The sequence below is a fragment of the Lagopus muta genome, chromosome 1 (assembly GCF_023343835.1).
Source record: "Lagopus muta isolate bLagMut1 chromosome 1, bLagMut1 primary, whole genome shotgun sequence".
Taxonomy (NCBI): domain Eukaryota; kingdom Metazoa; phylum Chordata; class Aves; order Galliformes; family Phasianidae; genus Lagopus; species Lagopus muta.
The window spans coordinates 106,020,465-106,033,923 of NC_064433.1; the positions used below are offsets into that span (position 1 = coordinate 106,020,465).

Consider the following 13,459-nt stretch of genomic DNA (forward strand, 5'->3'; position numbering starts at 1 on the left):
AACTATGATCTAATGCTCCTCTCTGGCCTTTAAAGTCTCAAAGCTATGACTCAATGAAAACCATAAGCCCCATGATCTATGGAGGCTTTGGAGAATCTCAGCTTTAACTTACAAAGTCTTTAAGCTACCTTCTGACTTGCATGACAAGCACTGAAAATGTAAAGCAATATGGACTGATCCCTTGCTGTGAAAGAAGCCAACAGCTGGACTGTCTTTCTGAGAGTGGCTGGGTTGGGGAAAAATGTTCTCTCACACATACACATTAAATGTATGGAAAGCCTCAGTGAATCATCTCACATGAATCTTTAGCCTAGTTTTGCACTTGTAAGAAAATAAATCCATTATATTCAACTGGGGTGAATTAGAAAAAAAAAAAGAAATGGGAAAAGAAAGGAAAAAAGGAAGGGAAGGGGAGGGGAGAGAAGAATAATTTGATATCTTTTCCAAATGATGTGTACTGGCAGTGCTTACATTTCAGATGACTTCATTGGTCCTTAACTTCTTTCCAAATACTGCTTAATATATTTCCAGTCTGCAGCATGCTTCTGTGTCCTAGTTTAGTTCTGTACCTGTGAATCTATACACCTCAGTCTGGCACTCCCTGTACCACTCATATTTGTTGCATATCAGGACTCCTGGACACCTATCCTAAGATATGCCGTACTTAGCTAACAGGAATCTGAGAGTTGTTCGATAGTGTAGTGCTAGGAAACTAATTTCTTAGTTTATGGAGAAGTTGTTTTGATGTATGTTGTCTTTCCTGGAGAACCTACAGTTCTGGAAGCTTCTCTTTTCTGTTTCTTCCAGTAGTGGAACTGACAGACTGGGTCCACTGAATGAGATTTTCCTGCTGGAGTAGAAAGTAATAACCGAGCAGTACTGCTGTGCTCCAAATTGTGGGGATGATAGGTTATCAGTAGTTATCCCATCTTGGATGTTTGTAAGGTTGTCTAGACTCAGTGCATGCTGCCTATCTTCCCTTGCTTAGTGCAGGAGACCTAATAGGTTGTGGTGCTCATGCAATTTCTGCCTGACTAAGAGTAGCTTCAGAACATCTTGGAGGCATGTGAGGAGTTTGCCTCTTTCCTCACCTCACATCTATGTGGAACTAAATTCTGTCAGGCTAGTAAGTTTGATTTGCTACAGCTCAGCAGCAAACCATTCTGGTACTGCTAGTATGGTGGGCTGTACAATGCTGGAAATGCTGTGAAGCGATTGTTAATAGGTATGTTGTTCTGAGGTGATAAGTGCTGTCGTATCTGAAATAGCGTCTGACTTTCAGAGGCTGAATGTGGAGGATTGAACTGTTATCTACAGTTAAAAAAACATAGAATTTTATTGGGAAGTGCTTTACCTCCTGAACCATATATATAAGAATAAAGCAGGAAATTTTTGTATGATATATCAGGGTAATGAAATCTGGATATGTCTGGTAATCTGTCATCCCTGCAGCTGAATACAAGCAAGAGAAGAGATTTTTGCCCTGCAGTTTGTGCAAGACAAGCAAGCAATACTGAGAGGGACTTGGCATCAGACACTGCTTTTCCTTATGTGTATTTGGAGCTAACCAATTTGAATTAGTCTCTCTTATTGGTTTCATGTGTGTGTTTTTTTTCAAGGATTTCAAACCTTTTAAACACCTACAACTTCCCAACCATTGCTGACTTGAGCATCAAGCCATGGTGTACCAAAAGCAATTTATTAACGTACCCAAAAGTAGACAAAAGGAAAGAGGGATACTGTATTTATCAGACATACTATTTGTCTGCTAGCAGCTGGGTAATTCTTACATGATTTGTGATAATCATACAGTAAGCAACACAAGGAGTATGGAATGCACTGTGTCGGGCTCTCCAGCTTTCAGGGCACTGTTTCACTCCAGCTAAGAAGTAAGCACCGGTCCACACTTTTCCTCTCAAGGAACATCTTCTTCCCTACTCCCACTTTACTTGATACCAAAATAAGGGAATAAATGGAAAATGGTATATGGAAAGATACTTTGTCACACTGTTCTAAAGATTTATTTTTTTTTCCTAGTAACACCTATGCAAAAAGACAAAACTTGGTAGGATTTTTTTTTATTTGCTTTGATCCATTTAAAAATATTTTATAGGAAAACTGTTCCTGAAGGCTAATGGTTTAACATAATGATCCTATTGCTAATGTTCGTGTTATTTTAAACTAGTGAAATCTAGAAAAAAGTATTATTTTGGATGTACAAAAGTAGAAGAGGGCACACTGCTGGCATCCCACTTAAAACCTCTTTTTTTTCAGTGGTAGCTGTCAAAAAAGTATAGGAAGAACAGAGTGCTAAAAATTAGAATTTGCCTTTCTACCTACTGCCCTGTTGAATTCCTTCTCTAAAAAAATTTGGAATCATCACTTGTAGGAGCAAAGGAAGATTTGGACAAATGCTAGCAAATGCTGCATTTGGATCACAGGAATGGTAATTGAGACAATTTATTCTCTGCAGCACTTATGGGATTCTGGTTACTGTTAGAGCACAGAAGAAACTGTCAAACCGGGGAGGAAATTCGGGCAGTTTTGCAAGCTTGGAACTCAAAGACGTGGTTAACAACAGAATAGATTTCTTTCTACCATAGCAAGATTATCAGAACAAACCAAGTTAGCCCACTGTATGGGAACTGCTGAGTCACAGCCTGAACCTCTGATGGATCACCTGAGGCAAGCAGCGAGTCAGCCAGAGGAGCACAGGTGAAGGCAATTCAGCTGTGCTGCAGGAAGGGGTGGAGCCTGGCTGCACCCCTCCTAGACCTATTTAAGAGCTGGCTACCAGTGGGGAAGGATCTCATCTGGAGATCCCTCCTTCTAGTGTTTTGTGGTGAGCCCACCATAAGGGTAAGCCTTTCATTTATTCTCTCTTGTTATCATAGTCCACTTTGCCTAACTCCCTTGTTTATTTTGTGATTGTAGCATCTTGATATCCATTGATTATACATGCACAAACTTCAGTTGTTAACTTAGTATTTGCATATGAACTTGCTATCTATGCATATAAAATCTATGTTTTTACAGTATGACGTTTATATTTTATCATTCATCTGGTGTCACCCATTTACTAAAAAGAGGACAGAGTATTCTCAAGGATATACACTTCAGCCTGTAACCTGCATGTGTATGTATAATGTTGCAGTGCAACAGGGAGAAGGGAAAGTAAATAATCTATTTTTTCTCTTTTACTTGGAATTCAGTTTTGACCACACATACCAAGTTAAGAACAAGGAAATGTGGTTTTCATATATCCCTTTGCATGCAGCATTTCACTTCACAGAATAGTTGCATTCACAGACTTAGGTACTGTTCATTCTGGCACAGTGATAATTAAGTTGGTGGTCAGTGTGCAGCAGTCTTGTCGGTCTCACTCCTGGTTTTCCACTAGCTTATTTGAAGGTCTGCTATGAACTCGCCTGAGGGGAATTCACCAAATGTATTTGCAGACTCCTTCTTACCCTGACCTGTTGTGTTGGTCAGTTCTGGATTCCCAGCTTCAAGGACATCCATAGAACTGTGTAATCTATTCTACAAGCATCTCCTTTGCATTGTTCCTAGAATGCTTTTACATTTCTCATGTTCTAGAAGTTGGGGCCATCTGCATTCAGAATTAAGGGCTGGATGTTGGGGCATTTGTCTCTCTTGTTTCTCAAAAAAGTTGTAGCCTTGCTATGCTCAAAAAAGAAGCTAGCCAGGAAGCTTGCATGCTCTTTTAGTCAGCATTTTGCTGTGTGGGACCCAGACGCTTTGCAGAATAAGAGCAGAACATGTGCAACTTTATAATACAGAGAAGGTAAAATGAAAATAACCAACTGAAAGAGTGAAAATATGCAGAGTGTTTGGGGGATGGGCAGGAAAGTGTCATCCAGACATGAACTTGTGCTATCTATGTTTCCACCCTATAAAACAATTCAGTAGGGACATGGAGCACAGCTTATCACGTGTTCATGCTTTGACACCAAAGGAATGCATGTGCCTCTGAACAAGCTGTGGGAGAGAAAGCAGAAGCAGGTAACAGTGTGCTTCAGTTTAGGTGTGCCATTTCAAATAGCTTCTTTTTCCCATACTGTAACATCTTTGACACCACACATAAGCTGCCCTACAGAGCAAACAGGTATCAAGACTTAAATTGATGTGGTACATCATTAGCTGTGTCAAAAGCTCTCATTTTTAATGCTGTATTTTAATCTTCCATAGTGATGGACAAGGCATACATTTTTAAAACAGTCCATGGTGAAGCATGGTGCAGTTTACGTGCATATATACGTCAATTTACACAGTGGTTCTATAGCAAAGTGATGCCATATTTTGGTAATGTCTAAATCCAGGAGTTTTAGGAAAGATGTAAAACAGTAGTCTTTACCTTACAGAAAATAAAGGCATGAGAGATGAAGCTATGGAAAAAATCATAATAATCTTTTCTCCGTTCACAGTACAAGCAGCATGCAGACCACAGAACTTTGTGACTGCTTCCTTTCAAAAGAGAAGAGAGATGGAGTAAAAGCAAAGAGGATTTTCATAGTTGCACCCCTAGGGAGGGACAGTTCTGACTTCCATAAAACTAACTGCAATTTCATAAAAAAGATTGGATAATCTTATTTGACAGTCTTGTGCAAGAGAAGTGAACATACACACAAATTCTTTATTCAAAATAGCAAAACTGATTTTGTGCACCATGACATTTATGCTGTTTACAACATTAAGAAGTATATATCTGTAAAACATAAACATGTTATTTTATTCTTGAGCTATGCTCACTGTCAAAATGTATTGCATGATGTAGTAGACAAGGAAAAGGGATAAATGAGATGGCATCCTTTGTAGAAATGATGTTAAGAGCTGTGAGAATGAAATACATCTTTGGTATGGCTGGAGAGGACAAATGACAATGTCTGTGTTCTCATTCACAAGTCGTTGTGCCTCAGCTTGTGAAGACGTTAGCATACAGATGAGTTGGTCATCTTCTGAATGCAGATGACCCCAACTTCTAGAACATGAGAGATGTAAAAGCATCCTAGGAACAATGCAAAGGAGATGCTTGTAGGACTTGAATTAGGCCATTTACACTCATGAAATATACTCAGCTAAGTTGTAGCAGCACATCAAAAAGGAAGCTTCCAAAAGATGACTAGGACATATAATCATATATTAGTAAAACAGAAAAATTCCTCTGAATCTGATAAGGGAAATGGAATTGAAAAATAAGGAATGATAAATTTGAGTTATCTTGGACGTGGACTTGCAGTGCTTCCCCTACAAAACCCATAAATGATACCTCAAACTCAGTGCCTATTAAACTATCTGACAGTAGACATATCAAAGAAGTCAGGATCTCATGAACATCAATTATACTCTTTCAAAGAAGAAAATACAGGGAAAAAAAAAAAAGGCAGAGAAATCTGCTAGAAGTATATAATTGTGTTGATAAAAGCCAGTGTTTTACATGCATCAGTTTTTATTTCCAAGTATTACCAATCACTCACATTTCTGTAAAAATTTGTTTAGTGATGGGAGAGGACAATCACTTTCAAATGTTAAACATCAATACAGGGCAAAAAAAAAAAAAACAAAAACAAACAACAAACAAGCAGAAATTTGATATTATGAGTAATCCAAGCCATAAAAAGTATTGGAAATGGCTGGAATAGAAAATAAACTTGAGATCACATTTCACATAACTGGATCAAGAGAAGTACTATGCTAAAAATGGGAGACTAAACTTTTAGAAAGAATCCTAAGGCTCTGCTTTTCATCTGTAATTCCTGTAGTAGATAAACAGAATTTCAGTAACTTCTGGGAAATGTTAAAAACTGTATGAAGACGCCTGGCCTTCCTTCCAAGAAGCTATCATGAGAACATTTCAAGATACTTAGCAATTTAAAAGTAGGGGAAGCGGTCTTCTTTTTTAGCTGTATGTGATTCTGAGATACTTTTAAACTTGTCTCTGGAAAAAGCTTGAAACAAAAGAATGTACAAACTTTGAAAAACTCCCTTCTGAAAAGAAGGATCAATTTCCCAACTATTTTTAGATTGTTTACGAGAAGAAAAGTCACATTCAGATAAAGAGAGACAAATAGATACTGACATGGAAATTAAGGATAAAGACAGGAGGAGCAGTGCCAAGCTGCAACACTTACATCCATATAGGAAAGTTGCATTAAAACCTTTTGCAGAGATACACAGCTGTCTCAGAATTATAGACAAGCAAGGGCTGGAGAAGGTGCAATTAAATAGATACTCATCTGCGGTGAACATTCTGGAATAGTAGGTATTTGAAAGAAACGGCACTAAGTGATACAATAACAGAGAAATTCATCATTCAATGCAGAGCAGCAAAATTTGCTCTCTCCATGCAGTGGATGTCACACCTTTGAAAACTCAGTTGGCTTATTCCAAAGCAGATGCATAAACTTCTTAGATAGGAGTAGCAGAACAGCCTTGTATTCTGAAGAAAACAATCCAAATACCTCCCCCTCCCTTCTCCTTACACACTGATGCACAAATTCACACTCTGTCACATTTTTAACCTTGAAACTTTGTGGACTTCTCCTCTGACATTAGCTTTGTAAGAATCATGTACTGTTCCCCACAGTCGTTGCTATACTAAGGTACTTAGCATCTCCATAAGGGCTTATAAGTGTATCAGTACCGTATTGGGAAAAGTATGCGTACAGGTATACAACAGCACAGCTTGTGACATTAGTAACATAGCTATATTATCTACCATCAAGTATAGCACTGTGGTTGGTTTTGAGACTATTCCATGAATGTCTCATATCGGTCAGGTGCAGTGAATTTCATTGACAGTCTCCAGTTTTGAAAGGTTCTTGTACTTCAGGGTGAAGGTTGGTTGCAGTTTGCTGTCAGTTTTCCAGGTTTCTAGCTTCCTTATGGAAGCTGTAGCCAACAAGGCAGTGTAATACACAATACCTCCTGCTGTGACAAATCTGAGTTTACATATGAGGTTGTTTTACTTCAATTGAAAATATCCCCATTATCACATTATGTGAACGTAGACTTGACTCAGTTCCAGGTGTTGCAAAGGTGCGATGGTAAAGTACAGCTTTGCTGAAAAGCATCTTTATGCTGAATGCATTTTTACCTCTTACTTACCTCTTTTAATTGTTTCTTTTGTGTAAACTCAATGTGAAGGCCTACTTCAGATTTTTTTGGCTACTCGTTAGTATCAATAGTATTCTATTTCCCATCTCTCATTATCCGACTCCTGCAATGTTTTGGTTTAGTCTTTTCTATGAAACAAAACAAAAACAAAACAAAAGCTTAACATTTCAGTTCATACAAGTAGTTTCTACATTTATACGTAGATCTTCACACTGTTTTTAACACTTAGCACAAAGGTGTTTTCATCACTTATAGCTATGCTTTTATGGAGCTAACATTTGGAATAATTAAATACAGAAGTTAAACCTTAATTATTAGGCAAGCATAAGTGTTCTCTAATACTTAAGAAGGCTACTTTTCTTCACTATTACTTGTTTTCTAGTTCAATAATAACATTTCACTATTCTTTAGTCTCTCTCAAAGTTTCGCATATACACACTTAACCCACAGTTCTCTCAACATATAACTCTGTAAGAACTGGTAGCACTTGATTTATTTCCTCTTTATTTCAGCCCTTTTACCTTCTTGATAGCCTAAGACTCTTTCTATTTTTATATGTGCTTTGCTTACAAAGATAAATGAAAAAAACAGAGCTGATATTAATATATTACTAGGTCTGGTTACATTATGCTCTTACATTTTAGCAGTACTTCAAAACTCAATTGACATTAATAAAACCATTTAACTGATAAAATTCTTCAGTTACATTCACATCTTATTTGAGCCTGAAGCATTATGTTTGTTTATTGTTTTTCTTGCTTTATTAATTTGAAGTTTCTGCTGCTTCCTCCAACATCTCCAGTCATTGTACTTTCACAGTGGGTGCTGGCCATTTATGCTATAGGCATTTTTCCTGCTTTGCAAACACATTTTTGTTTCTACTGCCTCTTCACATTTTTGTTATTAACACCTGTAGCAGGACAGCACGTCTTAGCAATCATTCTTCTTGAAGCTTCTCTGATTTCTTCTATTTGAATATTCAGCTTCTCTCTTTTCTTTCTAAATCTTGGAGTACCCCATTTGTCTACGTTCTTGCCATAAGAGTAGGCCTTCTTAATTGCACCACGTACAGCCTGGATGTGATTAACTCAAGTTTTGCATTACACTGACAGATGTGTTAGTACCCAGCAGGATATCAGGAGTCTTTATATCACAATCACCTTTACAATGACAAATTTACTTCAATTCTTCACTTTGCTACCTGCCTTCTGCTACACTTAAAGGCACTGTAGATTCACATGGGCATGTATCAGTTTATATGATGTATAATTCACACTGTTCATGCAAGGGTTTTGGTTTTACTGCTCCTTTAGATTTTACAATCTCTTGATCATATCTGGAGATGGTTTTATTCTCAGTAGGTGCACACAGACACATATACACAGGGCTGAACAACAATAGATTGACATGGACAGAACAGTTGCATTTACAAGCACGCCATGCACACAAATCATGCTAACACATGCATAAGCAGTATGAATGGCCTGGTCCCACTTCTTTCTTGCCAGTTAATCAGCCACAAAGCTTGGCAGTGGATTTTACACACTCTCACAAAGAATCTCTCTCTGATATCTTAAGCACTTTTCAGTTCCAGTTCTGAAATCAAGATGAGAGATGCCATTTGGTACCTGCGCTTAATCCATTGGGCACTGTAAAACAACAATTAGCCTTAATTCGTTACATAACAAGCCCAGCTTGCTGGTTAAAAATGTTTTGCATCCAGCTACATTAGGGGGCATGTTGCATCATTTAGCAATTCTGTTATGGTTATGGTCCAGGAGGTTTGCTTATCATCATCATCACATATGAATTCCTTCAGCTTCTTCAGGTTAAAGAGCAGTTTGTTGAGTAGGGTCCAGACTCTGCTTAGCCACATGAGCTCTCTCTCCTTTTGCTTTGCTACCTTCATACCAACTAGCTCAGTTCTCCAAACCAGGAGCTCCTATATGAGTCCCTGGTTACCTCATGGCTTTTTCCTCTTCAGATTGCAGACATGAGATGTAACTGATTTAAGAGACCAGCGTTTGTTGGTTCAGTAACGTGCAACTAAAACCTCATAATTCAGTGATCCAAAATTAATAAATACATCATATTAAATGATAGTTTTATAGTTCTTCACCTGATTACAGACAAGAATAAAGTTACTAATCATTACTTTTCAGTCTCACAAATCACATATGCCGTTTAAAAAGCAACTCCTTCACTCTTCCCTCCCCATATTGCTTACTACAGGGGCACAGCTCTATCCTTCTTCACACTGCTGTCTTACACTACACAGCATCCTTGACCTTGAATTGTTTTAATTACTCTCTTGGTTTTCTGAATAGCCTGTAGCTAGTAAAGAGAGCTAGTGTCCCAGGAGGACTTGTTTACAACCTGTGATGCTGAAATCAGGGAGATAACCACCAATTTTAAACGATGAAGGAAAGAAACATTATCTTACAGTCTGGGTGTTAATACAGTTTTATAGAGATGCAAAGATCACACTATAAACATAACTCCATTTCTGTTGGAATAGTGAAGTTGGTACTAAGTATTTCTAAAGCAGTGTCTGTAGTGGTTTGCAATAATATTTAAAAAAGAAGGAAGCAGCTAAAGAAGGAGCTTTTTGTGGAAAGAAGTCCTTTGCGTCTCATGGCAAGGCATTTGAAGAGGTTCCAGTTTCACTAATCATCTCTTCTAATAAAAGAATGTAAGAATATTAGCAACTCAGTCCATGCCTGAAGATGTTTGGTTTTTCAATCCTCATTGCTGAAACATTAGCGTTTTTCTCCCTTGATACCTTCAAAGAGAGAAAGTTGTCTTTGTTTTGTTTGAAGTGGATTGTGGCAAAAAAGAGAGCAAGTACCAGTAAAATTTGTAGAAATGTGTATTAAAAAAAAAACAAAAAGAAAAAAAGGAATTGCACCTAAATCTCAGATTCATTCTTTATTCATGAGATCGTACTTCAACAATAATTATTTGTACTGTACGGTTTCCTCCCTACAAAATATATACATTTGTATTTAAAAGTATCCATAGTAGATGTGCCACTTCATTTAGATTGCCTGTTTTTCCCCATGTGGATCTAATTTGCATTGGCAAGACAAATAGAAAATTCAAATACTCAGGAAGGCTGGTACTTGTTGAGATGCACTGTGTGTTGCATTTCTTTTCCCTTCTTGCCAAGTCCATTTTCCTGTGGTTGTATCTTCAGACCTTTAAACTCAGAACTTAATGTGAAGAGTTTATTGGTTTCCAGGTAGTGGTCTGAGGCTCAACCACTGCAGGTGTGTGGCTAAGAGGTGTTAATTGGATGATGGATGCACAAAAATCGGAAACACAACTCAACAGTAAAATCAAATTAAAGCAGACTCCTGCTGATCACAGTGGGTTTTGTATCAGACCCTGTGGAAATTCAGAAAATATTACGTATTGCAACGAATCTGAAAACCTCCAGGTTCCCCGATTCTTTTGTTCACGTAAATACCAAATGAGTTTTCTTTTCCTGATATAGTTCTGTTCTGCTGAACTGCAACTTCTAGTAATACAAAGTCAGAACAACTAGTGACGTCTAAGCTAAAAAAAAAATCATAAAAAGAATAGCTAACTGCTGAAGAGAATAATAGGTTATTTTTTTATAAGGGTACCTGAGAAATATCTAACTTCAAAAGTTTACTTGATTTTTACCCTTAAACACATTTGTTTAAGAAACTTCTAGCAAGAACAGCTTGGAAGTCAGTGCAAAAGGTAACATTATTGCATATGGAGGCCAGTATTTCACCAGCCTGGATGTGACTAGATACATACAGTGAAATCATAACAAAACCAGCAATTTATTTGTTTGTTTATTTCTGCTATTACCTTGAAGTACCTGGTTTACTTGCACTCCAAAGGAGACACTTTATTCTGTTTAGCGATGCAGGCAGGTACCTGGCTATTCAGAAACAAGGTGATGGCCTTATGAAAAGTAGCTAAAAAAAAGTTTTGAGGCTTCTACAACTTTCACAGAGAATCTTAACATCGAAGTAAAATAAGTCCTAAGGGTGGAGACTGGGTGGAAAAGCAGAATGGTTGATCTCTATTGCTGTCTAAGGCTGAGGCAGAAGCAGTCCTGTAAAATCATCAAAGACAATGTTATGGGCAGTTTTGATATCTGCAGCAATAAATAAGCACTGTGGTTTACGCTTTCAGAATATGAAATTGAGAGATCATTTTTCCTGAGAATGAAGTGTGTCCTAGCCAAGAGGAATGCAGGATTGACATGCAGTGGCTACAAGGTAACGTGCATGAGTTTTTACTTTCGCATATACAAGAGACAAGTTCGTTTAGTGAGCTTGGTTTTAACTACATGTAGCTGAAAGCAAAGTCTTTGATTGAAAGAATCAGAGCAGATGCAAAAGTGCTGATGCAGATTCACTCAGTAATGTAGTTCCAGACCCTCACTGAATGAACTGGGATTTGTTTTGTTGCAGTTCCATATTTCAAACCCCTGAAGTTCCAGATTGGGGTCTAGAGAACCTCTTGCACCTCTTGCTCATGAGGTGCAAAGAGAATACACATTCAGGTCTTGTTCCCTTATGGAAGCAGAGAAAGATGGGGCAGGATTCTATACACAGGAAGTTGAAAGTCTCCCCACATCCCTCTGCCTTGATCTTACTGTGCTTTTTCTGAGCAGCCACCCAGTCACACGGGTCACTCACTGACCTGACTGGAATCGCCTCAATATTAAAGAGACCGTAATGTTGCCATAAATAATCACTGATATCAACTCAGGGTTTGAGCTCTACTAACCTATGAGGATTGTTTTCAAATCCTGCTGCTTGTATTAATCATATCTTTACTATGTGAAACCAGAAAGACACAGCATATACTGAAATTCTACAGTAACATATACCATACAAGTAGTTCTTATTTTCATCTTTGCAGTACAAATTCGCTGCTCTTTGAGCTGTACAGTAAAATTTTATCACCTAAATATCAGGAGAGATGGATATTTCACATATACCCTGGTGAGGATCTGTTTCACTTCAGTCATTCAAAAACAGAAAGAAAAGCATGCAAGAAAAGCAGATCTCATTTAAGGAAGACATTCAAGGTCCAGGCATTTATCAGCTTATTTACTTTGTTAACTACCTGCCTACACTGATTTATATGAGCCCTTGTTTGCTCAGTTTCTTCCTAAGTAAAATCATTCTGTCTCAAAGCAGAATCTGAAATCAGATAAAAACGTCAAGATTTTAGTTGTGATATCTCTGTATGGTTTCCTTTTTTCCATGTATGGCTGGTGACTAGAGGAATCACAGTCTGTCTCTTTTTCTTCATTATCACAAATTTACACATTGAAGAATGTAAGGATGTATTCATTTAGAGGGGTGTCAGCTTAAATTTATTCTCTCTGACTGTACGTAGAGTCAAAATTTAATACTATTGAACATATTATATGGATAGCTCAAGTGCAGGAGAAGTTCAGTAATGAAATAGTGTGAGAATCAGTAGGATCTGCAGGAAGTTCTTAAGTAAGTTTTGATATTGCTTATCGGAGGTGAGGAAGGAGGTTATACTGGGGGAATCTATTTATAGGTAACAGTTCAGTAAGTTGTTCAGAGTTCTAAATACACTGGAAATGAATTCCTTTACACTGGATGCATTTAATAGTGAATCAAATAAGGAAATTAAGCTGAAGGATGTGTATAGAGTATTTCTGATTCCCCACAAAGCCCAGACAAGTGTCCTGCCTGCTGTTTGAAGTAGAAAATTGGCAGGAGCAAAAATAATTTCTAGACAGTAACAATAAATTAAATAAATTTTATCTTGCAGAAGAGTACCCCATTTTTTTAATTATTTCTCCCTCTCTTTGGCTGACCTTGTGTAGTATTAAAGGCTAACACTGAAATTATCATTTCTATGATTAGGAATTGCATATAGTAATTCAGGAATCTGGTCTCAAGACCCTGGGTTTGGTCAAAAGAATGTCATTTAAACTTGACTGAAAAGTTCATTTAAAAGGTCATTTAAAACTCATTTCCAGTGCATTTACACAGATAACCTCTGGTCTTTACAGATGTAATACATTAATTTCCATGGTATACATATACGCGTATGCCAGAGAATTGGAGTGATTTAAAATAGCACCTTCCATATTTTTGATTAACAAACAAGAAATTAATATCAAAGGATGTTTAAAATTAAAACTAGAAAGCAGTGTAGATAATCATTAAGAGCACATGTTGTAATACTGGATTAATCATGTTATCTGAAAATACAAAAAACTGCATTTACTGTGTTTTAACCTCCATTTATAAATTAATCACAATTCTGAAGCCTTAACAGACTGTGGAGTAAT

General features: G+C 37.4%; 1 protein-coding gene and 1 long non-coding RNA gene across 4 annotated transcripts in view; one reads left to right on the forward strand and one right to left on the reverse strand.

The window, feature by feature from the left end:
• SIM2 (SIM bHLH transcription factor 2) overlaps positions 1-13,459 on the forward strand; it is a 61,250-nt gene that overhangs the window by 20,206 nt on the left and 27,585 nt on the right. For both annotated transcript variants that reach the window (XM_048927199.1, XM_048927208.1), the window contains exon 6: positions 11,308-11,393. In XM_048927199.1, coding sequence (XP_048783156.1) covers positions 11,308-11,393 — 86 coding nt within the window. The remainder of the gene's footprint in view (positions 1-11,307; positions 11,394-13,459) is intronic.
• Positions 1-13,459, reverse strand: part of LOC125684807 (uncharacterized) — a 28,133-nt gene that overhangs the window by 1,009 nt on the left and 13,665 nt on the right. For both annotated transcript variants that reach the window (XR_007373331.1, XR_007373330.1), the window contains one exon: positions 7,126-7,262. This is a non-coding gene — a long non-coding RNA (uncharacterized LOC125684807). The remainder of the gene's footprint in view (positions 1-7,125; positions 7,263-13,459) is intronic.